At 32.5% G+C, this 25,707-nt stretch overlaps 4 protein-coding genes across 8 annotated transcripts in view; 2 read left to right on the top strand and 2 right to left on the bottom strand.

Annotated features, from left to right (window-relative positions):
• Positions 1–542: 542 nt before the first annotated feature.
• On the bottom strand, positions 543–7,028 carry LOC126822766 (BRISC and BRCA1-A complex member 2). Its single transcript, XM_050551808.2, has 11 exons — positions 6,833–7,028; positions 5,369–5,445; positions 5,043–5,140; positions 4,533–4,721; positions 4,292–4,366; positions 3,883–3,983; positions 3,436–3,535; positions 2,995–3,065; positions 2,719–2,801; positions 2,104–2,254; positions 543–1,641 (listed from the first exon to the last, which is right to left on the bottom strand). The coding sequence occupies exons 1-11, from the start codon at positions 6,970–6,972 to the stop codon at positions 1,587–1,589; spliced, it is 1,140 nt and encodes a 379-aa protein (XP_050407765.1). The 5' UTR covers positions 6,973–7,028; the 3' UTR covers positions 543–1,586.
• A 1,592-nt stretch (positions 7,029–8,620) lies between these two features.
• LOC126822769 (probable ATP-dependent RNA helicase DDX28) lies at positions 8,621–17,487 on the top strand. Its single transcript, XM_050551813.2, has 14 exons — positions 8,621–8,770; positions 9,396–9,668; positions 10,550–10,663; positions 11,169–11,226; positions 11,498–11,640; positions 12,404–12,475; positions 12,759–12,840; positions 13,105–13,211; positions 13,788–13,907; positions 14,220–14,316; positions 14,820–14,962; positions 15,564–15,656; positions 16,166–16,318; positions 16,866–17,487. The coding sequence occupies exons 1-14, from the start codon at positions 8,699–8,701 to the stop codon at positions 16,959–16,961; spliced, it is 1,623 nt and encodes a 540-aa protein (XP_050407770.1). The 5' UTR covers positions 8,621–8,698; the 3' UTR covers positions 16,962–17,487.
• Positions 17,488–17,585: 98 nt separating this feature from the next.
• Positions 17,586–25,568, bottom strand: LOC126822770 (dnaJ homolog subfamily C member 17). 2 transcript variants are annotated; one of them, XM_056100775.1, is made up of 11 exons: positions 25,412–25,568; positions 23,821–23,890; positions 22,491–22,549; positions 22,053–22,140; positions 21,425–21,501; positions 20,244–20,346; positions 19,630–19,664; positions 19,259–19,336; positions 18,926–19,009; positions 18,593–18,742; positions 17,586–17,782 (listed from the first exon to the last, which is right to left on the bottom strand). In XM_056100775.1, exons 1-11 carry the CDS (start codon positions 25,415–25,417, stop codon positions 17,651–17,653), a joined length of 882 nt encoding a protein of 293 aa, XP_055956750.1. In that variant the 5' UTR covers positions 25,418–25,568; the 3' UTR covers positions 17,586–17,650. The 2 variants fall into 2 exon arrangements, with proteins under 2 accessions (XP_055956750.1, XP_050407771.1); XM_050551814.1 differs by lacking the exon at positions 25,412–25,568 and adding an exon at positions 24,449–24,662.
• LOC126822767 (tyrosine-protein phosphatase non-receptor type 21) overlaps positions 24,862–25,707 on the top strand; it is a 28,525-nt gene continuing 27,679 nt past the window's right edge. For all 4 annotated transcript variants that reach the window (XM_050551812.2, XM_050551811.2, XM_050551810.2 and 1 more), the window contains exon 1: positions 24,862–24,971. The gene's annotated coding sequence lies outside the window, so the exon portion shown is untranslated. The remainder of the gene's footprint in view (positions 24,972–25,707) is intronic.

Here is a 25,707-nt window from a genome sequence, read left to right as displayed (position 1 = left end):
AGGTATGCTGAAAAAGAAAAATAGCCCTTTCCTAGCTTTTCTGATCACAAAATCCTCGGTATTTTGCTTCAACTGTAGATTAACGAAAACTTATAGTACTACTAAAAAAGATGAATTACTATTATTAGTATTCTTTTTATTATATGTGCATAAATATTTGATTGTTGTCATGCATCGCTGAGCCTTTGATCGTGGGCCCTGCACACATTTGCATCATCCTTCACTAGAAATAACTTTGTGGTACCCGGTCCATTGCCTCCGTATATGTAATGAATATTTGCCAACTAGAGCCACGTCTAGAGAATTCAGCGCAGAAAAACGCACCACACATCACGTGTACGGCAACATGTATTACAAAGTGTTTCAGGAGCGCTACGAACACAAAGATTCTAGATTTAACTAAAAATACAAAATTATACAAATTCACACTGAATTTACTACCGATCGATATCCAAACAAATTTATCACTCCATTAAAACGACACACACTGTACTAAGTACTAGTATATCAACAGTTGTCAAAATACTGCTTACAACAGATACTGACTTGTCCTTGTTATTTACATATTTATTTACAATAAAATATAAACAAATTCACATAAATCACAATAACCTATTCATAACAAAAAAGGACAGCATTTCTCAATGAGATAATATTCATGAAGTATTATTTTTCCATTTGAAATATTGGCACAAAAAAAATCAATGTGCGTGCTTGCGTGCATTAATTCTCTTTGAATTAATATATTTTGTTTTATGTAATAATTTCTAGCAAAGAATATTAATAAATGCAATTGCCCAGTGAATATGATTTAATGTAATAATGTGCTTTAATGTAAATATGTCCCCAAAGATGTAACAGTATTCCGTTGATAATTTGTAAGGTTTATCCACTATTATTGAATGGAAATCATAATTTTGTTTGGTTAAAAATTACATAAAAATAATTATTATGTACAGTAGGATATTGCTTAACCGCCCACAGTGCGACAGGTCTGTCCTTTCCGACTACTGTCATCCCTTGTTTACCTTCAGAAGTTAGATATCCCAGCAACAAAAGTGGGTACCACAAAATGAAATATTGACGAAAAACCAAATAAATAATGACCTTTTCCATGGCTGCAATCATCACTTGTTTACCTAGTCTTCATACCGGGAACCCAGTGTATAGATCACCAAACATTCAGGTACACGGCAATCAACGGTTAACATAGTAAATATGAATATATACACCAATTTACTTCTATTAAATTTTTGATGTACACTTGGCACCATGGTTGTTAACTAGTTACAGGTAAGCTTTTAATTAACTTTAAATTAAATATCCATACAATTTCTGTAATTACACAATCTTATTGGGCTCTGACTAAACAGTAAAGAGTCGTGTATATGTTACAGCTTACAGCACTTATAAAACAAAAAGAACAATGTATTTATTTTTCATTTAAATATCTTTGATATTTTTGTCAGTGAACTTTATGTAATAGCTGACATAAAGGCTACACAACTTTATTAAACAACTTCTCCAGTATCTATAGATGTCTTCAGTTAAAATGATCTCAACATATCATCTTCATCAAGTTAACATCAAGCTAAAACAGATGACTTTTGAAATGTGCCAATTTTATCTAAAATAAATAACCTGAAATAAACAAACAGCCATGTAAACCAGAAAGCATATATTTGGGTATAAACCTCCATAAATCCACAAAATAATACATATAATCTTGCATAAACATAGTCTATCTGTAATATTTTATTACTACACAGTTCAACAGCTTGTTAAGTGCCCAGATGATGGACTGGTTTTCACATTTTATTTTATTTGAAGGGATCAGTCAAGAGTGCAATACATATAAACATCTCATGCTGATCAGCACAACTCATGGATATATTACATTTTAGTACCTCGATCAGTTGTTCCCATAAATGTTCCCAAGTTTGGCATGAATATAGAATAAGGCTTTACTCACTGAGAACTGATGTCCTATAGAATTGTGACAGATTGACAGATCAACCGCCTAACAGGTTGTCATAGAGATATTTGACTGATTATAGTTTAGTATATAATATGCCCTCTACTTTTACTTTTTTAAAGATTTACCTGGCTCTTTCAGCCATTTCATTGCCACTCCATCTTGGACTGTAGGGATAATCTTTAAATACTTCTGTGTAAGGTCGACCTTTACTCTCATGGTATATAGATTGAAGAAAAAATGTTGGTTGTTCTTGTGGAAAATATAATGGTAGTTCAGCTGGAAGTAAAAATTCGATATACTAATCGGAATATAAATTTGCCTAAGAAATACAAGCAGACAATAACATGCACATATATTCCTTTCTGTGCTAGAATGTAAGACAATCAAAATTTTCATGTGATCTTACTTAAACTAAAATCATGACTGTGTACAGTAAGTCTATTTACTTCTGATATACATGTACTATAATATAGCAACTATTCTCTATCAACCAGCAATGAATACAGCTTTGCCAAGCACAGAAACATATACCTAACATATAGGTCATCCGAGCAACCACAAGGAATTTACCGATGATAGACAGAAAAGGATGACAGCAATATATGAACATATTAAAATGTGGATATCTAAAAAATGATATGAACCTCAATAATTACATCAAAATTTAGTCTTAAATATATAATATATTTTACATAAATTAAGTTTTTCTGTCTAAGCTAATCTAAGAAACCAAATCTTACTTCTAAAAATAAAATAAAAATCATTCCACTCAAATAAAAATGACATCATTGAAAATGATTCTTTATCATATTCTAATATTGACCTGAAAAACATAAAAGTAGTAATGTGGTCAGTTTATGCATAATTTGTTTTTGTAAAACTTTATATAAACATCTTCATTATAATCTGTGTTCAGTATAGAGAAGATACTATGTGAGTTATTTGTTATAAAGTTGTCTTTATGTCCATTTCAAACCATTCATATATTAATATTATAAAAAAACTTTTTTTATTACCTTCCATAATGGGCGAGGAAAGCTGCTACATATTCTTCTCTTTTCTCAAAGCCATCAATAACATGCTTAACCTGAAACAGGCATAATTTTCAATAAGAATACATGGGTATCAGCAAACTTCCTTGAATGAGTCAAAGAGATTGGACATAATAAATTTGTGTAGCCTTAACTACTCGATCATAAAATGATGCAGGTGGATAGTAGACATATGAAGACAGACTTTGGTAGAATAAAGTAGGACTTTATATCCAGTGTACAAAAATAATATGTACCTTAATGTGTAAAATGATTGAAAAAAATTATCAACAAAAATACTACACATGCCAGGTTCAGGTTTTCTATGTTATTTATGTGACATGATATACTTGATATTGAAATTTGATTGCAAATTATAAATTTCATCATGTGAAACAATCAGATTGAATAGTGCAAATCCGTTACCTTATTTTTCAGGAGTTGATAAACATTGGGAACATAATCAAATAATGTTTCGCCAGAAGGAAAAGACGGGATTCTAAGATGAGATGAACCACCTAAAGCCCTAGAAACAGAATTAAAAACAACAGGATTATCAAAATTAAAATGTTAAAAATGTATAATTTTGATAAATAGTGATTCTCAGATTTTTACACAGTATGATTCTGACATTTATTTTGTTTCGATTGATATAAAAAGGGGTAGATTAAATTTGTTCTTTCATGAATTTTGTACCGTAAGTTAGTAGAATTAAAACTCCCTATTTCATAAATCTTTCAAATTTATCCCAAATTATACATTATTTACTTGTATATCTCATTATTAGCAGAATCTAAAGGTATGAATTGACTTTTTGAGAAAAAGGTAAACTTGCTATATAACTTGTGAAATTAGATAAAATCTTCAACTTACAATTCTACTGCAGGTGAGAGAAATAATTGTGGTGAAACTCTGTAGCCATCAGCTGATACATAACTTACTAACAAAACAGATGAATTACTACCAACAAAATCCTACAATATACATAATATAAAGTATGCATATAATAAGTCCACAAATAGTTTGTTAATGTACCATACTTTAAGCAGTAATGATACACATTTATACCTATGATATGTATGGTATGCTGTTAAAATCAGCTGCCTGTTTTCAGCTACTTTATATGGTGTTTCCAAGGCATTTAGTGATACATAGAACACAATTCTATGTAATATAATTACTATTTATTACTGAACAACCTTTTGACTAGAAATATCATTCCTAGCTTTAGCAATGCATGTGTGATATTCAGATTGGGTTTTATTAAACTAAGTGTACTCACTTTTGTCAATATTGGTGGAATTTTACTTAAATCCAGGTCTAATTTAATTAGGATATTTACTGGACCAATTCTTCCCTAAAATAAACATATTTTCAATCAAATATGACAGTTATCGAAACAAATGAATACATAGTTTGTACAAAAATAAACAGTTAATAATTGAATACTTTTTGTTATCCAGAAATATAAAATGGCGTACGATTACCGACATAACTTTAGGCATACAACAAATCAGATTTACCTCATTCCTAAAAACCACTAGTTCGATATCATCTGCCTTACTTTGTGTATGTTCTATTAAATGTGAATATTCAAACTGCAGTCTTGTTCCCTCTAATAAAGAAATTTGAAACTGACGATAGTGCTGCAATAATTCTTGTATCACATAAATCAAACCTCTAGAATCCTGTGGGTTCCACATCACCAAACTCTGAAAGATAAACCTAGCCAATTAAACCTCTGAAATTACATGTACATGTAGTTTGTTTTGCAGAATAACACCTAAACCATAAATTCATAATTGAACCCACTGAAGATGCCATAAAGTATTATCAATGACAATCGAGATTAGTAATAGTTATACCCTCATTACAGTAAATATTTTTTGAAATTTCAAATATAATTCACAATATCTTGATGTTCGAATGGGCATATTCCCAATCGGACGTTTGCTAACTTGTGTAGGACCTGTCATGCATGTGCCGCGAAATAGCATTCTTAGTAGTAATACTTGTATTGAAAAGATATTTACCTGTATATCTTCTATATTGGGATAAAATCCTTCATCATCAACACCAAATATAAAATCTGGAGGGTTAGAAGGATGAGTGCAATCAAAAATTACCTCCCCTGAAATATACAGACATTGACACACATCAAATATTACTACATGTGGAGGGTAGCGGACCTGCCTGGGGTGAGATATACACAAATAAAAAATAATACCTCAAGCAGTCTTACGGGAGGTAACCAGACTGAAATATTTTATCAGTATGATACATGTAGGCATCTTAAGATATTTTTAAAATTTTAATATTTATAAACTGGTAGCATAATGTATCAAGTTAGGTTACTTACATGTGATTGAATCGCCAGCATATGGTATTACCAATCTAAACCGATCACATTTTGGATCATCAGCTATTGACAGACATCTGTAATGTTAATTAAATTCAACTTACATGTATTTGCTCTCCAAAATTCTAGTAATAGTACTAAAATTTTACTGACTGGCCTTTGTTTTTTGACAGATTATTTCGAACTATTGAATGATCTTATGGCCATTCCTTTACCGTCTAACCTCAGGGAACAAAATAACCGGGTTTGCATCACACTTTGCGATCCATTTCCGACGTTACTGTGTGTCAATGGAAAAATTGATTAGCAAAATTTTAGTTTGGAATCTATAAAGTTGTGAATCATTTTTATCAGATATACAGTGTAGTGCCGTTTATTTCAACAATTAGTGCCTCAAAATTCAATTGGCAATAAGAAATCCTTTCATGGTTACCGTACTCTAAAACGTGAACCTCTCCTTTTTATTCTACATTTAGCAACACAACTTTGATTTCAGGACATGGTCTCAAATCGGTTGCGCTAATCCAGACATAATAAATGCATGGAAATATTTGTTATGCGTCTGGAAAACGTGACTACTACATGCTGCATGTCTCCACTCTTCTTTCTAATGCTTAGTCTGGTTGTAATATTCATGATTTTTGATGTTAAATAAATTTTACAATGATCAAAACAATGTTCTAAGTTTGACATATATTACGTAATTAGTCGGGAGCTACGCTTATGTCGGTCTCGTAAGAGTCGTATTCATGGGAATTTCTGCACAATAAAACATAATTAAATACTATTGTGAATGTTCAGGACAGGATGAATGAATAGGGCTTTTTTACATGTATTTCTAATTAATTATGTGTGATTTTACACGCATGACAGCTATGTAACCAAGGTGGACAACATCAAATATTTCGTCTGCAATAGGGATTTGAAAATGGTGTTGAAAATATCATCCACAATACAATTCATGCGGTGCGAGATCCGTAACTTGTAAGTTATGCACAAAATATGAATACAAAAAAAAATAATATTTTCCAAAGTGACAATAACCACCAAAATTTAATAACCATATACATGTATATGCTACCGTAATGTAAATTGACTATCAAGGCAAATAAAAAGTAAACTGTTACAATAATTAATATTGAGTACATGTAACCGCACCTCAAATGACCGTAACTGCACCTCAAAAATTGATCTGATTAGCAAAAATTTATTAAAACTGTTTCGCACTGCTAACCAATTATCGACAGTTATTTTGTTCCCTGTCTAAGCTACATAGTTCAGCTCTGAACCTATACGTACAGTAATGAGAACTTCCGTTCAGAGCTGTACTACATCTAACCATGATTATTCTATTTTTAAAATTATCAATATTGATACCATTATGAAGCAAGATAATAGCCGTCAATGCAACATACATCTAATTTTAATTTATTAAGAAATTTTTATATAAAAAATAAGATTTACCCTGTCTTCGGGTCCAAAACACGCACTTCTCCTTTACAAATTCCAAATTTTCCTTCCACAACAAGAGTCTCTACAAATTTCCTGATATTTGGAGCAAAAGCAGAACGTATTCCTTCCACTATTTCTCTCTCTAAAACCATTTTTAATTATTTTGTTCACCTCACAAAAATATTTCCTACATTAGTCAGCCATATTACTTCCGGTTACTATTAGCATTGAAATTCCGAAACGAATTTTGGAACCTTGGTCAATTTCTCATAATAAAAACTTAAATATTAGACCATATATTTTAGACCATATATTTTAGAATATATACGATCTCTTTCTATTATATGTTTGTATAAAGGTAATATTGTTTTTTATTTCGTTACGGTACGTTTGTGATTACAAATTTCAACACAAAACAACCGGAAGCACGTGTGAGATGTAAACAAAACATGAAAAGTCGAAATATAAGGAAAATATGAAGAGATAGTTATAGATCTTTGTATTTAAACAAATAAGGCAAATTTTAATTCTAGTCACACCGATCAACTATAGACTCTATATTGTATTAGCTACCTCGAATTTAAAGTAGCTAAGTCTGTCATCCAAAATCTTCAACATTGAAAACCCGATTTATTTGTCAAATTAAATCAACATTCATGTTGTGATCTTACCGGGAAAAGATGGGCTTTTGATATCCAATATTTAAGACAAAATAAACATTTTACCATTGGTACATGATTCGTGTACCAAAGGTAAAATGTTTATTTTGCGCTTCAGCCCCAGTTGTATCAAGAGACTCGAGGGACGAGGCTAAACACTTTGCACCAAATCAAACGGTGTATGTAGACTGGAATAACCAGACGCTTGAAATTTGCACTCGCTTGAGACTGCTGGCTTATTTCGCCGAACATAACTGATTTGAAACTGGAGTAAAAACCGAAACCATTGAATGTAAATCAGTTAATATACATTCATATTACAGTATTATATGGGTTGCGACCCACTTTTGTCAATTTCTAGGTCCCAAATGTTAGCGATTTAGCTCCTTTACATGCAAGTGAAGTAGGAACAGAATACTGTTATGGCTTATGCGGTACATAGATTTTAATTTTATACCCAAAACAACTTTAATTACCGGTACCCAAAACAAACTGTAGTTTGAATAAAACAACACATTTTTATTTATTTCTTCATTTGTTATTGTATTTCGATATGCGTATACTGAAGCCTGACGCACACTACACGACGACATTGGCGATTTCAGTCTCTGACGATGAATATTCGAAAACTCGCCTAGTGTGCGCACTCGGTCGCTAGCGATTTTTCGTTGACAGTGACCATCCTGGCAAAGTAGCCAATTTCAAACATGTTTGATATGATCGCCCAAGTCGTTGCTTCGTCGGTGTAATGTGCTCACCTCGGCGACAAGTTAAGCGACAATCAAGGAAATAAATTCCAGAATATACAGTATCCCCCTATTTACAATGGCCAAGAAGTATAAAAGAGTGCAGTACTAAAATGCTTGTTCTTATTCTTAAAACAGCACACAAAAATTTCAGGGTTTATTGTTCAACGTATCTGCATGACGACGGGCTAATAAAAAACAGGAATATGCCATACAGTGTGCTATGAAGGGAATTTGTCCGGACTGCAGTGTTACCTATTCCTGTTTCAAATTCCACCTGAATATCAAGGGTTCTTTACATGCATGGGACCTTAGGTTTTTTTTTGTCCCATCTGAATGACTATATATTGGGCTTCTATTAATGTAGGATACCTAGCATTTCCATTTTACTCTATAGAAGGCAATAAATACATATTTTTTGGGCTGATTGATTACTTTTTATTTTCAGAAATATATGTTAATAGTCTGGAAAGATGTGGAAATTGTCCAAGACTATTTTGACAAAATGTTTGGAACAAAGAGCAATGATTATTGGAAAAACAATGGTATGCATACAGTCATTGATGGGTTAAACAATTAAACAAATATTTTTTGTAATAAATTTGAATGTCTAGAACTTCAGCAAATTATCAAATGGACATGACCCCCTTTACCACGAGTTTTAAAATCAACTGAATACTGAATAGGAACTACACATTGTGATCAAATGAACAAGAAGACATAATATATATAGATCAGGTAGCACACCACTGTAATAGACACTAACCAGTACAAATTGAGACAAATTGATATTGTTTAGAGATAATATACATGTAGTTTCTGAACTTGAACTGAAAGGCTTAAAGGAGTTAAACTTCTTCTGGATAAACTGGAGAAAAAAAATAGTTACATCACTACATTGGCTATAGCTGCCGTCCTAGAAGTTTTAATGTACACAAATATCCTCTTCAGAAAATAAATGAACTCTGCAAATTTAGTTAATTCAACAATTTCTTTTAACCCAAATCAAGAGGTCTTGTCATTTTGCACAAAATTGACTAAGCAATCTTTACAGAATTGGCCTAAATAAAATCTGATCTATTATATAAGATATGGGACTGAAAGATTTTTCTTTATACTGTAGTATTCTATGAACAATTTCTTTTCTTAATTAAACTATTTTTATTTTAGAGTATATCAAGTGAACCTTTACCAGTTATAACCATGCCACAAAAAATGATAAAAAAATTGGATAGACATAAAAGTGGCATAAGAGAACGTGAGGAAAAATCACGTAGAATGGGACGTAGATCGCAAACAATGGTTATATCATGTAAAAGAAGTGAATACAATTGTCATAAAGGTGAAAAATTTCAAGATGAAAATGATAGAAATCTAGCCTCTCATGGCTGGAAGCATAGTAAATCTGTTGGTGATTATTTTACACTGGTTTCATATAGCAAGGTTGGTATAACATTCTTTACACTTGAAATAATGAATTTTTATAAGCATATTTTCATGTGGATGTATTATGTCGTCGCTTCGCTGTTCACATTTTGGTGACAGACCCTCTACAGGTCACAATTTTTATCCAGTTTTGACGAAACTTCAAATATAGGTTTATAACCCACAGATCTTGGTTTCTGTCGATATTGGCGCAATTCAGAGTGTAAATTTCTGCATTATGGTCTCTGATTGTACGAAAAATCATGTTTTACGCTTTTGGCTTCTCTAGAGATCACAATTTGACATGTATGTTCATACCACAAAGATCTCGGTTCCTTTCAATATTGTCACATATCGGACCGTAACTTTGTGAATAATGGCCCCTGATTATACGAAAATCGTGTTTTTAGCTTGTGGTCAATCTAAAGGTCACAATTTTTATCCGATTTTGACGAAACTTAGAACATGATTATATCCCAAAGATCTTGGTTCCTATCGATATTGACACTTATCGGATTGTAACACTGTAACACTCTTGATTATGGTCCTTGATTGTACGAAAAATCTGTTTATTTAGCTTGTTCTCTGTCCATCTCTTGCAAAATGTGAGTGTATCTTGTATGGCAACCGCTTGTTATATAGAGCAACCGTAAGAAATAATTGGAAGGTAAAGTAATTGCTGACTAATTTATGTGCCTGATTTCTATTCAGGCATTGCAAAACCTAACCTTATTTCAAAAAGTTAAATCCAGGGCTGAGACCCTATTAAGAAAATCTAGTCAGATATATTTCAGTCATGGACCATGATATCACTTATGTGTAGTAGTACCACTGGGCATACAATAATTGTCTAATAGTGTTGTTTATATTAATATTATAGTGTATCTGTATATTTCTAGAACCCAGCTGTATTGGGGGAAGATAAAAGAGAAAAATTCTCTGATCAGAATGTAAACAGTAGATTAGTTGAAGGATTGAAAGAATTGGGTTTTATTAACATGACCACAGTTCAGGTAGGAACTCATCAGTGAATAAGGTTCTAGCTCACTTTCCAATCTGGTTTCCCATTTCCGGTATATGTAGGGCATTAAGGAACAGTATCTTGGCATTTGGATGGGTCGAAAAATCAAGATCCTGTGTACACTATTTGCAGTTCAGGTTGTGTACAGTTGAACGTCTTTTAATACTAGATAATGAAGGTCTTACAAATCAGCTAAAGTTCTTACATAGTATATAGCAGATTAAAGACAGCTGGTTGCATTTTGAAGTCCATGTTGTCATAAGTGATCTCCAAATTTTCTATCCTGCATTGAATGAAGTTAAGTTTTGTTTCCAGGGTGTGTCTCTTAAACCATTCTAGATAACTTTATGAAACTTTGTACACAAAACAAGCTATTATTGTAGTTGCATCTATTGCTAATTACAAATTTTGGTGTTTGCATGGAAACAAATTTGACTTAGTAGTATGGCTGTAATTTGTATGTAGTATACCTGTAATTGTATATTTTTACTCTGTAGTCAGAATCTATCAGTAAAATATTAAATGGTCAGCAACTGATTATGGCTGCAGAAACAGGTTAGTTTATAGTTATTATTTGAACAAAATATGGATGCAAATTGTTGCTGTCAGTTTGACTGTTGGTCTGTATAGAAAATTAGCAACCATATATGGTTACTTAGTATTGTTGTAAAGATGATTATGAGTTCATATAGCTACCAAGAAAAAACATGGCACTGTGTAACACAGTTCACTGCAATCGAGTAGATTTCAAAAATAAAAAGCTAAATGATTTTATTCATTATATCTTTAAAGTTTGTAGTATAAAGTAAAATTGTATTTTTTCTAGGTAGTGGTAAAACGTTAGCATATTTGGTTCCAATAATAGAACGTATTGAACAACAAATAAAACGGTTTGGGAGAGAAAATCCCCGGAATTCTCCATATGCAATTATATTAACACCTTCACATGAACTGACAGAACAGATAGGTGTAAGTATTTTATTGTTGTTTTTATCCGCCGAAATGGAATTTAAAGATACATTGTCCTGAAAGTATTTATCAGGTGGTTATTTCCAATAAAAATACGGGAAATTTGGTATATTATTATATAGAAAGTATAGATACCCAATCTTACTAGAAAAATACTGGATTACCCGAAAAAAAAAAAACATGGGGCAAGCACTGGGTAAAAATGTCAGAGTATCACTAACTGGCAACCCGACTATTGTCTGCCAGCTTATTGTGTGCTAGCTTGAGTGAGGGAGCGGTTGTTATTTCTTGATCAAATGGTTAGGTGGTTTTGGGAACATTGAGGGGTGTCAAGGTACAAAAGACTCTGCAATTAAACTGCGGAAAAAGAAGTTGAGAGAAAATAATTAAGAATTTACTTAGGCCTCAATATGTATGATAATGGACAGTAAGTAATGATAAATACATTCTGAAAAAATGGACCCTTTCTCAATGAATTGAGGTGACAGACATAGCATCTAACAACAGTTTATTTATATATTGAGGTGTTTTCCCCTAAAAACAAAGTTTTGAGAGGGATTTGAAGCGATTTTTGATAGTTTGAATATGGTTTTAGTTCAAATATATCATCAGATCACACAGTTTGTACGTGGGAAAGTATCTTTAATAAAGCTTCTCTTTAAACACAGAATCGGGCACATTGAAGCTTTATTTTGAATTCCTACACCAATCTTCTGACATTAGTTTTAGAAAATCATGATTTATAACATTGTAATATTTACAGAGTGTGATAGAATCATTGTCAAATTATACTGATGTTAGATATCACATGGAGTTTGGTGGGCGTGGTACCCAGGTAAGAAATGATTTATCTGTCATCATTGGTAAGCATGGTTTACTATATAAACATACAATGTATACACTCACATATATGACAAAACCTCCAACGTCTTTATTCATTATACCCTTTATGTAGCTGGTTATATCAATCATTTCTACTTTTATAGGTATAATCTGGGCCCGACAACATTTGCCACAGAATGTGTGGCATATAGGTCACATACATGCATTGCTTTCTAAGGTAAATTCTGTATTGAGAAATGTTTTGAACAATTTTAATATGAATTTATATTTTATAGGGTAAATTAGCGTGGCCTATATCTAGAAGTATGGATATATTAATCTCAACACCAGGTGTTCTAGCAAAATTCCTAACAGCAGGTAACTAAGTTACTATTTGATAATTTGTAAATTTGTGTCCATTTTTATTTTTGGCTACTCTAATAATAAAATGAGACCAGAAAATTGAAGTATTGTTTGATGACTGGGTGACAGGGCTACATAATGATAAGTCTGTATTGGTAGATATGGGCACCAGCTTACTGTGCCCATTGCTATTCAAGACTTTATGATAATTTGGCTGTATTTTGCTCTGAAACCAGATTTCGCAATATATGTTGCAATACGATTTATTGTCTGTTTCAGGTCATATAAAAGGAAGTAATTTACAGCATATTATATTTGATGAAGCTGATACACTGTTAGATGATAGTTTTAGTGGTTCTGTTAATTATATCATACGAAAGTTACAGGTACATATCTATAAGAATCAATTCTAATTTCAAGAGAACAATGTGTTACTTGTAAAATTTGATTGCAGCTTTGGCTATTGAGATAAAAAAAATCCACTTAAGTGATGTAATTTAATATTTATATTAATAGCATCTGTGGATGTATGACTTGAAAGACAGTTTCATGATTTAATCTCAAACCTCTGACATAGACTGGAGATATTCAATATGTATAGGAAACTATGTACCACCCAAGCTTTTAGAATGTATAAAATTGTATGGACTAGATAATCAAGTCAAGCAATTGAGAAAAATGTATTCATACAAAAAGCAAAAATTAAACAGATGAATAGTTCTATTGTTTGGCTAATATTTCATAGTCTAGCAAAACATCAGCATCTGGAGATGTGGACTTTTAAAATTTGAGGTCAGAAATTAATAATGTAATATAAAACTGATGGTTATGTGTGATGGTATATATTATATGATAAAGCCCCTTTTATGATAAAGCATCTCTATTATTATATAATTTGATTTCATCTCTAACAGAAGTGGTGTCTTGCACTAAGCAGAGAATGCATATTGTTTCTTTTGTAGGCATCGAGTGGAGCTAGTGTTAGAGATGAAGATGTTATTGTTAATAAAGGTGTACAGTTTATATTAGTTAGTGCTACATTAGCTAAAGGTCTACAAGATATCATAGGAAATTTAATACCAGTAAGTATTTACAACAATTGAAATGTCTTGAAACTATAATCAATTCATATTATATTGTCCACCATGTAAAAATTCCAGAAATAGGTGACCTTTTGAATATCATTAACTATATTCTTTTAAGACTATTGTGGTGCATTTTTTAGTGGTCTTAATTAATATATACATCACTGGATGACTTGTAAATAACATTTATGAACTCATGGTAGTAAAATATAGGCCTTATTCAGGATATTGATTATGACCTTTAAACTGGTTCGTATGTCAGTTTAATTCATGCTTAGCCTATTCATGAGTAGTAACGAATATTTACAGGTAGATAAAATGGCTAGAGTAACAACAGCAGGTTTACATCGACTGATGCCACACGTTCCTCAAAAATTTATTAGAGTTAGCAATGCAGATAAAGCAGGTATTCCTTTGATATGATAAACTAATACAAAACATTATGAGTAAGATTAAATAAGATTAAATTTAATTTAATCATATACATGTATATTGTATAAACCCTTGTTTAATTTTAAAAGTTTCTATGTATTCTCCATACTGGGGCGACCTTCGGATGTAGACTGTGGTTGCGACGACAGTCTGAACTATCTCAACTGTGCTCTATCGTATAGTATGGCTGGTCATGACCACAGGTTGTACTATAGTACGAAAATCCGTGCAATCACCCAGATGTTTTCTCAAACAAAACCTGACTTAGCAGGATTAAACAAACATAGCACTGTCAAAAACAGCATTTTGATGGAATGCATGTAAATCATAGTCTGCATGATTTGCTAGGTTTTACCCTATCGTCACCAATCTCTCACCACCCTCTTTTTGTGTTCTATTCTGGTGCAGACCAGAGATAATTATTAAAATTGCAATAATTTACAAAATATTAATCTGTTTTATAATTTTAATTTTCAGAACAAATGATCAAGTTATTAAAAACTAAACAGAAACCAACTCTAGTGTTTTGTAATAAAAGTGAAACAGTTTTTTGGTTGAATCAAACTTTATTAGAAAATAACATTGACAATATTATGCTGTCTGGAGCTTTACAAGAAAGGGTAAAACTACTATGTAATTTTTACAACATAGACGTGGTATGCCCACTGCCATCAAAGTTGATAGAATTCTTTATTTTGTTTCATTTTGCAATTCTACTACAAACTGAAAACAATTTACAAGCTTTAACAGAAACAATTTGAGTGGGCTGGTTGAGTGGTTTAATGCACTGGCTTTATATCTTAAGGTCTGGCATTGAATCAAGTGTGGTTCCTGTCCCATGCTTGTATGTGACAAGGAGTAGTGTTGTTTGTCTAACCTTATGGGTATTTCCTAGGTTCTCCAGTTTCGTCCGACTGGTGAAAACCCCATCGTACAAGCAATTTATTGAACTAAAGATGTTAGTCCCAAATAACCTAGTTTGTGAACATTAAATCCAATCTTTCTCTCTTATGCTTATAATTTCAGTTACAATGTAAATGGGAATACAACCCAATGATTCACTTTTCCATAGCATTCTTCAATGTGAACCCCCAGATAATTACTTCAGTTTGTGGACTGCTCGGACAACTTGGCTGCTCTGGGTATATGTTTCGTTTCCTGGCAATCTATATTTATATGCTATTATGAGGTAATGTCTATAATATTGATAATATATTGCAGCAAAGACAGGGACGTTTTATACAGTTTCAAGAGGGTAAATATGATGTAATGGTAGCTACTGATATCGCTTCTAGAGGTCTTGATACAACAAGGGTAGGTTTGCTTAATATAGGACATAATAATATTCATGATTAGTGCAGTTGTAAAATGTATTCATTTGTCATTTCATTGCCTAGAATACAGGATGTTAGACAAGTTTCTATTTATTGTTATTTAAATTAAAATTAGTTAAAATATGAATTTATGGTTTCAAAGAAATCATGTCATCTATTTGCCCTTTAAATCACATCGCAGTAATAATAGTAAGTGCAGGAGGACTTCACTACATGCAGACAAAACCAATGATAAATCTGCGGACAAGAAATAAACAACAAATATGAAATCAAGTGAATGGATCTGGAGTTGCCTTTGTAGGACAGTATATACTAAGACACATACACGTACTTACACATACATGTAGATTAAAATATCTCTTCTTAAGGCTATAGACAAGACCTGTACTCATAGTGTCATTTCATTGCATTCTATTTTAAAAATGTCTTTCCTACTGATTTCGAGGAAATAGATTCTTTGTTACATGTAATTTTAAAATATATTTTTAGGTGGAGCATATAATTAACTTTGATTTTCCGTTATTTATGTCGGATTATATACACCGAGTGGGGCGTGTTGGAAGAGTTGGTGCTCCCAACTCGGGTCATGTGACCAGTCTGATCAGTCAGAAATGGGATGTTGATTTGTTGTGGAAAATTGAGGTAAATTAAAAATTGAAATTAAAGCGTTTAGATGAAGATTTCCATTAGAATATAGTGATGACAGATTGAAATCACTTCTTCTCCGACGCATTTAATTGTCAACTCTCTGAAGGGATAACAGTCTTTCAACTTCTTAAAAGAGATGATTCATATATTCTAACAAAAGAAAATTAATGATTACTACTTAGATTGACTTTTAGAAAAATTATGTGTCCGAGCTTAAAAAAGGAGTTGTTTTTTGTAAATCATTCAAATTTGTTCAGTTTGTTTGTTGAAATTAACTGTTTGTCACATTTCTACCCTTCCCAATGCAACAATGGCTAGTCCTGGTTCCACAAATGAGGTCATGAACCCAGTCTTAAATTTAGTATATCATTTGAATGGACGTGTCAAGAAAATTCTTTAAAGCTGATTCTAACTGTCATCATTTTCTTTTGTTAGAAGAGAAAAATATGCGAGCTATCTCAATTTAGTTGTTCCAGACTACACTATTAATCAATACAATAGAGTTATGTTCTTGTAATGTAAATTTGTTTTATACCTTCAGATGGCAGCCAGGAAACAAAGTGAACTTCACAATGTAAATGCCAACATTAAACGTAAAATAGACGGTATTATAGCACAAAAATATGGAGTACAGTGATAAATGTGACTTGTTAATTAGGGACAGTTTAAGAGATTATAGCTTTAAGGAGAATGATATGTGGTATCGATATATCTAGAAACCTATTACTTCACAAGTTAGAATTACACCCATTTAGTCCTTAATAGGAGGCGAGGAGAGCAACTCGGTGGTATCAGGAGTAGCTTTGGAATCAATGATGGATGTTTTCATTGAAACAGGATCACAAAGGATATTATTACTAAAACACAATGATGGATGCTTTCATCGAAACAAGATCACTAATGATATTATTACTAAAACATGATTCAAAATCATAATATGGTGATTTGCTTAATATAGATAATTGTTAGTTTTCAGTAAATACAGAGGGTGAATGTTGTCAACATGGAGTAGATTTAATTTCAAGAATTTGACTTTATATATACTCTTTTTGACTTGTGAACTGGTAATTCCATTGTCACAATGCAGCATAATAAGCAATTCATTGTGATTAGAATGTTTTAACATGATGTTCGATCAATATGGTCATGTTTGATGGCCAATTGTAAATGTCTTGATTGATATAAAGTGAACTTTATTTTATATAATGCTTGTTATCAGTTAAAATTCTCTTCAAGGAAATTAATAAGAAAACTGCATACATAATTTACAATAAAAACAGTTCTTTATTTACAAAATGTACAGATAAAAAAATAATATATATAAAATTAGCCCTCTTCATCTTCTCTTTGCATCTGTTCTATTAATCTTTTACGCTCCTCAGCTTGTCGCATCTTACGAAGAACTAGAGATTCAAAATCATTATCTGACGTGCTGGCAGGTTTAGCAAACTCTGATGCCTAGAAGAAAAGGGATTTGTTATGTAATTATCACTACTCTTTGTGCAACTAGCCTACAAATTATTCATTCAAACAGTATGTGAGAATAATTTGCTGGAACCTTTCACATGCACTGCCATTTAAACACTGGTCCATATTTTTTAAATCAGACCCTATTAACTACAGTCACAGTATACGTGTGGTCACTGGTAAGTGCAAACTGAAAATGAAGGTTCTGAAATACTGTGCATTCAAGTCACAAGTCTTATTATTATTTACAACTTTTTTCCATGACTGGTTCATTTGTACAGCTTAAATTCCACTTCTACAAAGGGCAATATTGTGGACAAAGTTTTGTCTGGAATGCACTGCCAGCTTATACAGGGCCTTGATTAATCACTGAATACCTTACCAATATATTCTAGTTCTAAAGGTGCATTATGTTAGGTTTAGATAAAGAGCTGGATGTTCTTGCTATAATAGTTCAAAAGCTGATTGTCAAGTACCATTGCCAAAATAATTGAAGTGATGATTGTCAGTCCTTTAATTAAGCAAGGTTCATTTTAACTTTAACCAATTGTATGGTGAGGATGGTCTAAAGCATTCAATACCTCAGCCACACAATGTTCAAGAGAGTTGATTATGGACTTGTCATATGATTAAATAATTAAATAATAATTTATATAACATTTGAAGCCAGAAAAAACACATGCAATAGACAGATTTAGCTCTTGCATAATGCATCTTTATATCTGAAGCCCTACAGCTCAACTACTGCAGACTTATGATAACTGATAGTGAGTAAAAATAATAAAAATTGAATAAACCTACATGAATATAACTACTGTATGGCTGTTCATCAGCAGCTGGATTAATTGATGTCCTATTTACATGAGGTTTGGATTTCTGTGGTTTCCCTGATAACCAGCTGACTGTAAATGGATTGTGGGGAAGACCATCTTCATATTCCACCTCTAATAACTGAAATAATTAGAAATTTCAATAAAAAATAAATGTAACTAATTTCATATATCATATTCAAAATAACTGGGCCAATTATTATAATTAACAGTAATAATGCATTAAATCTGAGTAGCTCATCTCAACAGTTTTCATTACTAGTTCATGGGCATTCTCTATCAATATATATCTAGAGAAACTTACCTTGCTTGATGGGCTTTTATCAAATTCAATTATAGCTGAACCTGATTTTTTAGCAGAAACCAAAACAAATGCTACGTCGCCATACTGTAAATATCAAAAACTTGTATTAAACATCAAAGAACTTGTACTTTTTAAAAGTGATTTAAAACATTTTTCAAATTCTAGTTTCAATACTAAAATGTAACATAAATGCTTGTCTCCCAAAATATGTGTTAAGAAAACTGAAGATGTAGAAAGATGTTTTACCAATAACAGAAATAATGAGACAAAATAAACTAAACAAGTAATATTTGTAAACTAAATCATTACTTCTACAAATGTATTAGTATATACCTGACTAAACAATGCTTCTAAATTATTTTTATCATATCCACCATTTGATTCATCGCCTTTTCTAGCCTTCCATTTGACCTGAATTCAAAATATTTATAAAGTTATGTTGCTTTAAAATTCTGTTTCTATAAGCAGATCCAATGGAGGGAAATGGGATTTAACATCCACTCGACACAAACTAGGTCATATGGTTCAATTTGCAATTGAAGGACCCAGAAAAAACCCACAAGGTTGGATAGGCGACCCTTCTTGTCACTTATAAGCAGGGAATCGAAACCAGTGATAGACCTTATGATCAAATGCATTAACCATTCGGCCATCCAACCCCCAACACCCAATAGAAGTTGTTAAATGGTGTATACTGATTGTACCTTTATTTTTGGTGAAACTGGGACATCATCATCATCTAAAATAACAAAAGAAAACCATCTGTACAAACTGATATATTATTACAATTAATTTAATTTATAACATTTTTGTCCACATGAGAGCAACATGTTGTATCTATCAATCTCCTTTGTCGCATCATTATAGACGAAAATACCTTGCTGCAAATCTTTGATATAGTTCTTTAAATGGAACAGTTTAATACTGATGCCTATCTTTATTATATAATCAATAACATTTACATCTTTTTTGTGAAGAAAGTACTGGTATCAATTGTATTTTACCACAACAATGTATTTCCAGCGGATATAATTAGTTATATTTAGCAAAACAGTAGCATTCAGGGATTGTGACAAAACTCAGACTGCTTTGCACACTGATTCACTTTTTCTTACCACAAGAATAGATTCTCACAAAATTTGTTGATTGTTCCATCTTTTTTGGTGAAACAACAACCACAAATCTATACCCAAACATTTTTGGGAAGTTCAAAAGAAAAATTTTACATGATTTTTCACAAGAAGGCTGATAATTGAGGTGGCGGCAGTGCATTGATATATTGCTGATGCATCAATGGATGATAAAAAGCACTACATACCACTAGAATCGACAGTTACTACAGTTTGCTGTTTAAGTGATTCTCTCAATAATTCTTGTTCCGTTTCTAATAATTTATTCCCTTCTTTACGTAATCTCTCAATCTATTTAAAAAACAACAGAAAAAATTATTACAAAGCAACCTTTCACTCCACCCAATTGAACATTGTAATGAGTAGACCAGAGCTGGAGGGTGGTTGGATGGCTGAATGGTCAGCGTGCGCGCGCTGTATCATAATGTCTGTCATTGAGTCGACTGGCGTGGTTTCAAATCCCTGGTTGTACGTGGCAAGGAGTAGGGTCGTCTGTCCAACTTCGTGGGTTTTCTCCGGGTCCTCCGGTTTCCTCCCACTGCTAAAGACCCCTACACGCAAGCGAATTATGTAAATAAAATTAAACCACGTTAGTCCCGAAATGACCTAGTTTGTGTCGAGTGGACGTTAAACCCCATTTCTCTCTCTCTCTCTCTAGACCAGAGCTGGATATATTAAAGGTACCCACAATAGCCCTGTTTACACTTGGCCACGACAAGCGTGCCGTTCTCGGGAGGTACCAGGCCGCAATAAATTTCAAGAAATTGGAACTCTTCACTGAAAAGTTAATATCAGTCCCTATGCAAATTACCTGGATTAAAACAATTATGGCGAAACCACCATTTCAGTGGGCCAAATTGGTACTGTACTCAGTATTGCACACTTATGTTTGACCCATTTACATAACACGGCACGCCTAAAATTGTAATGTAAATGGGGTTTATATTTATATCACTACGGGTCTTGATATACTAATATTCGCATATTGTAATTTACATTTTATTCTGCAGATACATTGTTCAAGTTAAGGCATCTTATAGGTGTAATCTGGCACTTTTTAGAGTGATGTATAACAATGAAGGAAATGAAGGGTTAAGTAGTTATTAAACAAGATAATTTGTTTAAGAGTTTCAACTGTATTTATTTTTTCTGGAGTAGAGTTTATTTGGGGTGGGCTGTCATTAGATGGACTGACAATTACGTCATAATATGTACTGTATAATTCAGTAAGGATTCAATCTAAGAATTTATTTTATTACAATTTAGAATATATATTAATAATCCCCACCAAGAGTTTGTTCTAATATGGCATTTATTACTTCAAACTAAATACAGTTTATGTTCTTTTTTTCTATATTTTTTTTTTTACCTCAGCTTCAAGATTTTTTTTTGCAGCTGCCTCTGTTTTATTCTGTTGTTCAGCTGAATCTTCTCTTGCCTCTAAATCTGTGAATAGTAAAAAAAAAGCATTAATATACATTTACATAATATGAATGGGAATGTAATGAAATAAATGTATCTTTTATGAAGTATTCAGAGAGAGAGAGTGAAATGAGATTTAACTTCCACTTGACAAAAACTAGGTCATTTTAGGACTAATTTTATTTCAATAATTCGTTTGTGTGTAGGGGTCTTTAGCAGTGGGAGGAAACTGGAGGACCCACGAGGTTGGACAGACGACCCTACTCCTTGTCACATATGAAGTATTAAGGTGGTGCCTTTGTGTAACAAGAGGAAATTGAGATACATCAGGCCATGTAAGTATTCTGCGAACAACGTCTAATTGTGAGAAAGAAATGAATGAAATTATACTCCATGATGACAACAAGATAGAAGGAACAGCAATCACATTAGAACTACAAAAGTCTAAATCCAAGCTATCAGTCCATTTAGCAGTGACAGGTGTAATGCACGAGACAGGCTATCCATACTCTATCTAGTATGCACTATATACTGCTTGTTTATTTGGCAATTTTCAATAACTTCTACATAATTACCTTCTTTAAGTTTTTTTCTCTTACTATCAAGTTCACGGTGACGTAATTCTGCAGCTTTCTTGGCTTTTAAAGCTTTATCATAGGCTGCCTGTAAACACAAATAGTGAAAGAAAAATTACCAAATGCTAGTCCCAAAATTACTTAAATGAGTTGAGTAGAAGTTAATATTAGCTTCCCCAACCTTCCTTTCCTAAATGTATAGTTGTGTGTAAAAGAAAGGATGAGCATTAACCTTTCTCTCCCCCTCGAATTGCAACTGTTTGCAATCTATTTCAAGCACTATTATCCACATACATGCATGGATTAAAACAAGACCAACTTTATTTCCTTACATTTGATTCCAGTTTGGGACATTATGGTCATGACCCCAGAGTGCTAACCACTTTAACTATTGCAAGCCCAATTTTGCAAAACATTTTTATTGCAATTTATACTTACTCTAGCAGCTGCATCTGTCAACAATTCAAGAGCTTTTGATAATTCATGAAACAATTCAGCTGTAAAAGAAGTTGAATAAATTGATCAACACTGTCTTAAAGATAGGTTGCCAGGCAACGAAACATACGCCCACAGCAACTAAATCGTCCGGGCAGTCAACAAGGGTTGTCGCATATTTTTACTTTTTTCGGTAATGAAACATTTATAATACACTAAAATCTGATTAAGAGCAACAACTCACGAAGTAATTATCAGAAAACTATTAGAATTTGTTTGGTTTTTATAAAGTTCTGCCCCATGCTAACGTTTTGTATGCAAAGCTATTAATATCATGGATTTAACTGTTTAAGTCATAAAAATTCATTGAAAATCAATATACTTGTTCGTCTCAAGATCTTAAACTCTGTGTATCAATCTGAAGTCAATCGGATTATAACTTTAGCCTTTAGAGCATCACAAGATTTTGCAAAGTGATCAAGGGCCATAACTTTGGCAGTAATTATCAGAAATCGTTGAAAATCAATAGGAATCTTCGTCTCATGACCTCAAACAATGTGTATAAATTTAAACTCAATCGGATATTAACTTTAGCCTTTAGAGCATCCACAAGATTTTTTGAAGTGATCAAGGGCCATAACTCTGGCAGTATTTATCGGAAATCGCTGAAAATCAATAGGCTTCTTCGTCTCATGACCTTAAACACTGTGTATAAATTTAAAGTCAATCGGATATTAACTTTGGCCTTTAGAGCGTCCACAAGATATTTTGGAGTGATCAAGGGCCATAACTCTGGCAGTAATTATCGGAAATCGTTGAAAATCAATAGGCTTCTTCGTCTCATGACCTCAAACAATGTGTATAAATTTAAACTCAATCGGATATTAACTTTAGCCTTTAGAGCATCCACAAGATTTTTTGAAGTGATCAAGGGCCATAACTCTGGCAGTATTTATCGGAAATCGCTGACCTTAAACACTGTGTATAAATTTAAAGTCAATCGGATATTAACTTTGGCCTTTAGAGCGTCCACAAGATATTTTGGAGTGATCAAGGGCCATAACTCTGGCAGTAATTATCGGAAATCGTTGAAAATCAATAGGCTTCTTCGTCTCATGACCTCAAATACTGTGTATAAATTTAAGGTCAATTGGATATTAACTTTGGCCTCTAGAGCGTCCACAAGATTTTTCAAAGTGATCAAGGGCCATAACTCTGGCAGTAATTATCGGAAATCGCTGAAAATCAATAGGCTTCTTCGTCTCAAGACCTTAAACACTGTGTATAAATTTAAAGTCAATCAGATATTAACTTTAGCGTAAGAGAAATTTACCTGCTTTTGGATTATCAGGATTTTTATCTGGGTGACATTTTCTGGCTTTTTTCCTGTAGGCACTGACAATCTATAAGTAAAAGCATTGAACCTTGTAAAAAAATAAAACAACATATGAATACACTTTCATACATGTATAGTATAGTGCAGTTACATGTACCTGTATTCTTGTTAAGCATTTTTTGTTTTTCGTGTTTCTTGGAAAGAAGGAACTTCAAACCCTAATAATAGAAACATAGAGCATACAGTTCTCTGCTTAATCTTTTTGATGCCTATTGTAGGTGAAGGTCTGGGCAGAGTCAAAAGTCTCTACTTTTCTTTCATTTTTTTTTTTCAAAGTTTCAAAGTTGAGATTTTTGTACTCACATCAGTGTCTTTACTATCACTCTACATGTACATTTCATTTAATTGCATTTTCACTTTGAAATGGCAGTGGGGAATAGGAAAACAAGGGAGGTAATTGGGAGGTAATTATGATATCATTCCCGGTGTGAAGATGTTTAAGTGTGAAAAAGATAACCTATGTTCGTATAATAGTGTGTTGACAACCTATTGAGCAAAAAACATAGAAATAATTATGTTTTGACTTTCTTAGAAAATATGAAATTGTAACTTATTGCTTTTTCACCTCTTTTTCTGTTGCCTCAACTGTGACATCAAGTAACCCGTAAAGATCTAATTTCATAATGTCTGATGGTGGCATTTTCTTTCCTTCGTTTTCACAATAATTAAATAATTACATAAATAATACTGGCAATCCTAGTGGTACTTAGGGGTAATCGGAAAACTTTCAGTTTACTGTTGTTTCAACGATTGTCGTTGATGGGTCTCTGGTTTGATATCTGGAAATTTGGAAATTTCAATAAATAATAGGTTATTAAATTTTGGATTTGATAGATTTGATATTGAAATAATTCCAGTGAAAATATCATTTGCATCTTATTAATTTGCTCCAAGTCGTCGCTGAATTAAAAGTATTTTACGACACAAAGAAATATAGAACGTTTTACGGTAGCAAGTGGTTGTAGTCCCGATTGTCACAATGTGAAAGCGACTTTTAGATCGCGTCGTTAATAGCCGTAAAGACGAAATGATAACAAAAGTTGATGTGACACTCCTAAAAAGTTGAATATTATGACACATAAATGCCGGTAAGCATGACTATCATATGATTAGTAGATCTGTCATTTTAAATTACCCAATTATCCAATAAGCAGGTGCCCGTTTCATCACACATCTCGAAAACTCCCTTCTCCAACCTACATTGTTTATGTTATGCATGGAATTTTGAGGTGTTGAACTTGAAATGCAATATTTAGATGTGTCACCCTCTAGTGTCATCTGGCGTTTTGTGTCAGTCAGTGTAGGGAATGTCTGAATGTTTCGATTTTTAAAGTGTTACAGATTTAAATGGCAAGTTGTCTATCATTTTTATCTCAAGCCTTAGTAATATTTTATATTTAGTAAGTCTTTGCTAGAATTAATGATATCTTTATAGTTTTATATTATATGGCCTACTTGGTTACTGAACATTTATATCAGTATTGTTAACTGTATATTAATCTGTTTACTTGCATGCTTGAATAATTACCTTCATCTGATGAATTACAAGTCTTCATATACATTGTACTGTACTTGTAACAAGATGTTGGCTTTATTAGGCCTCTGCTCTGCTTATATGTTGGTTCACTGGTTGGATACCCAATTTAAGTTCACATTTATCTTGAGTCCATTCATCTGTCCACTAGGTTCATTCATTCTAGTTGTTAATACCATTAACCGTCAAAGGAGTTATAATTTTACATGTATTGTAAGTTTGTATTAATTATGTCAATTAATTGAATTATCAGATAGATACTTATTTTTATTATACTACACAATGTAATA

The sequence above is a fragment of the Patella vulgata genome, chromosome 5 (assembly GCF_932274485.2).
Source record: "Patella vulgata chromosome 5, xgPatVulg1.2, whole genome shotgun sequence".
NCBI lineage: Eukaryota > Metazoa > Mollusca > Gastropoda > Patellidae > Patella > Patella vulgata.
Note: the sequence above shows the minus strand (reverse complement) of the source record. Positions and strands in the feature narration are given on the sequence as shown.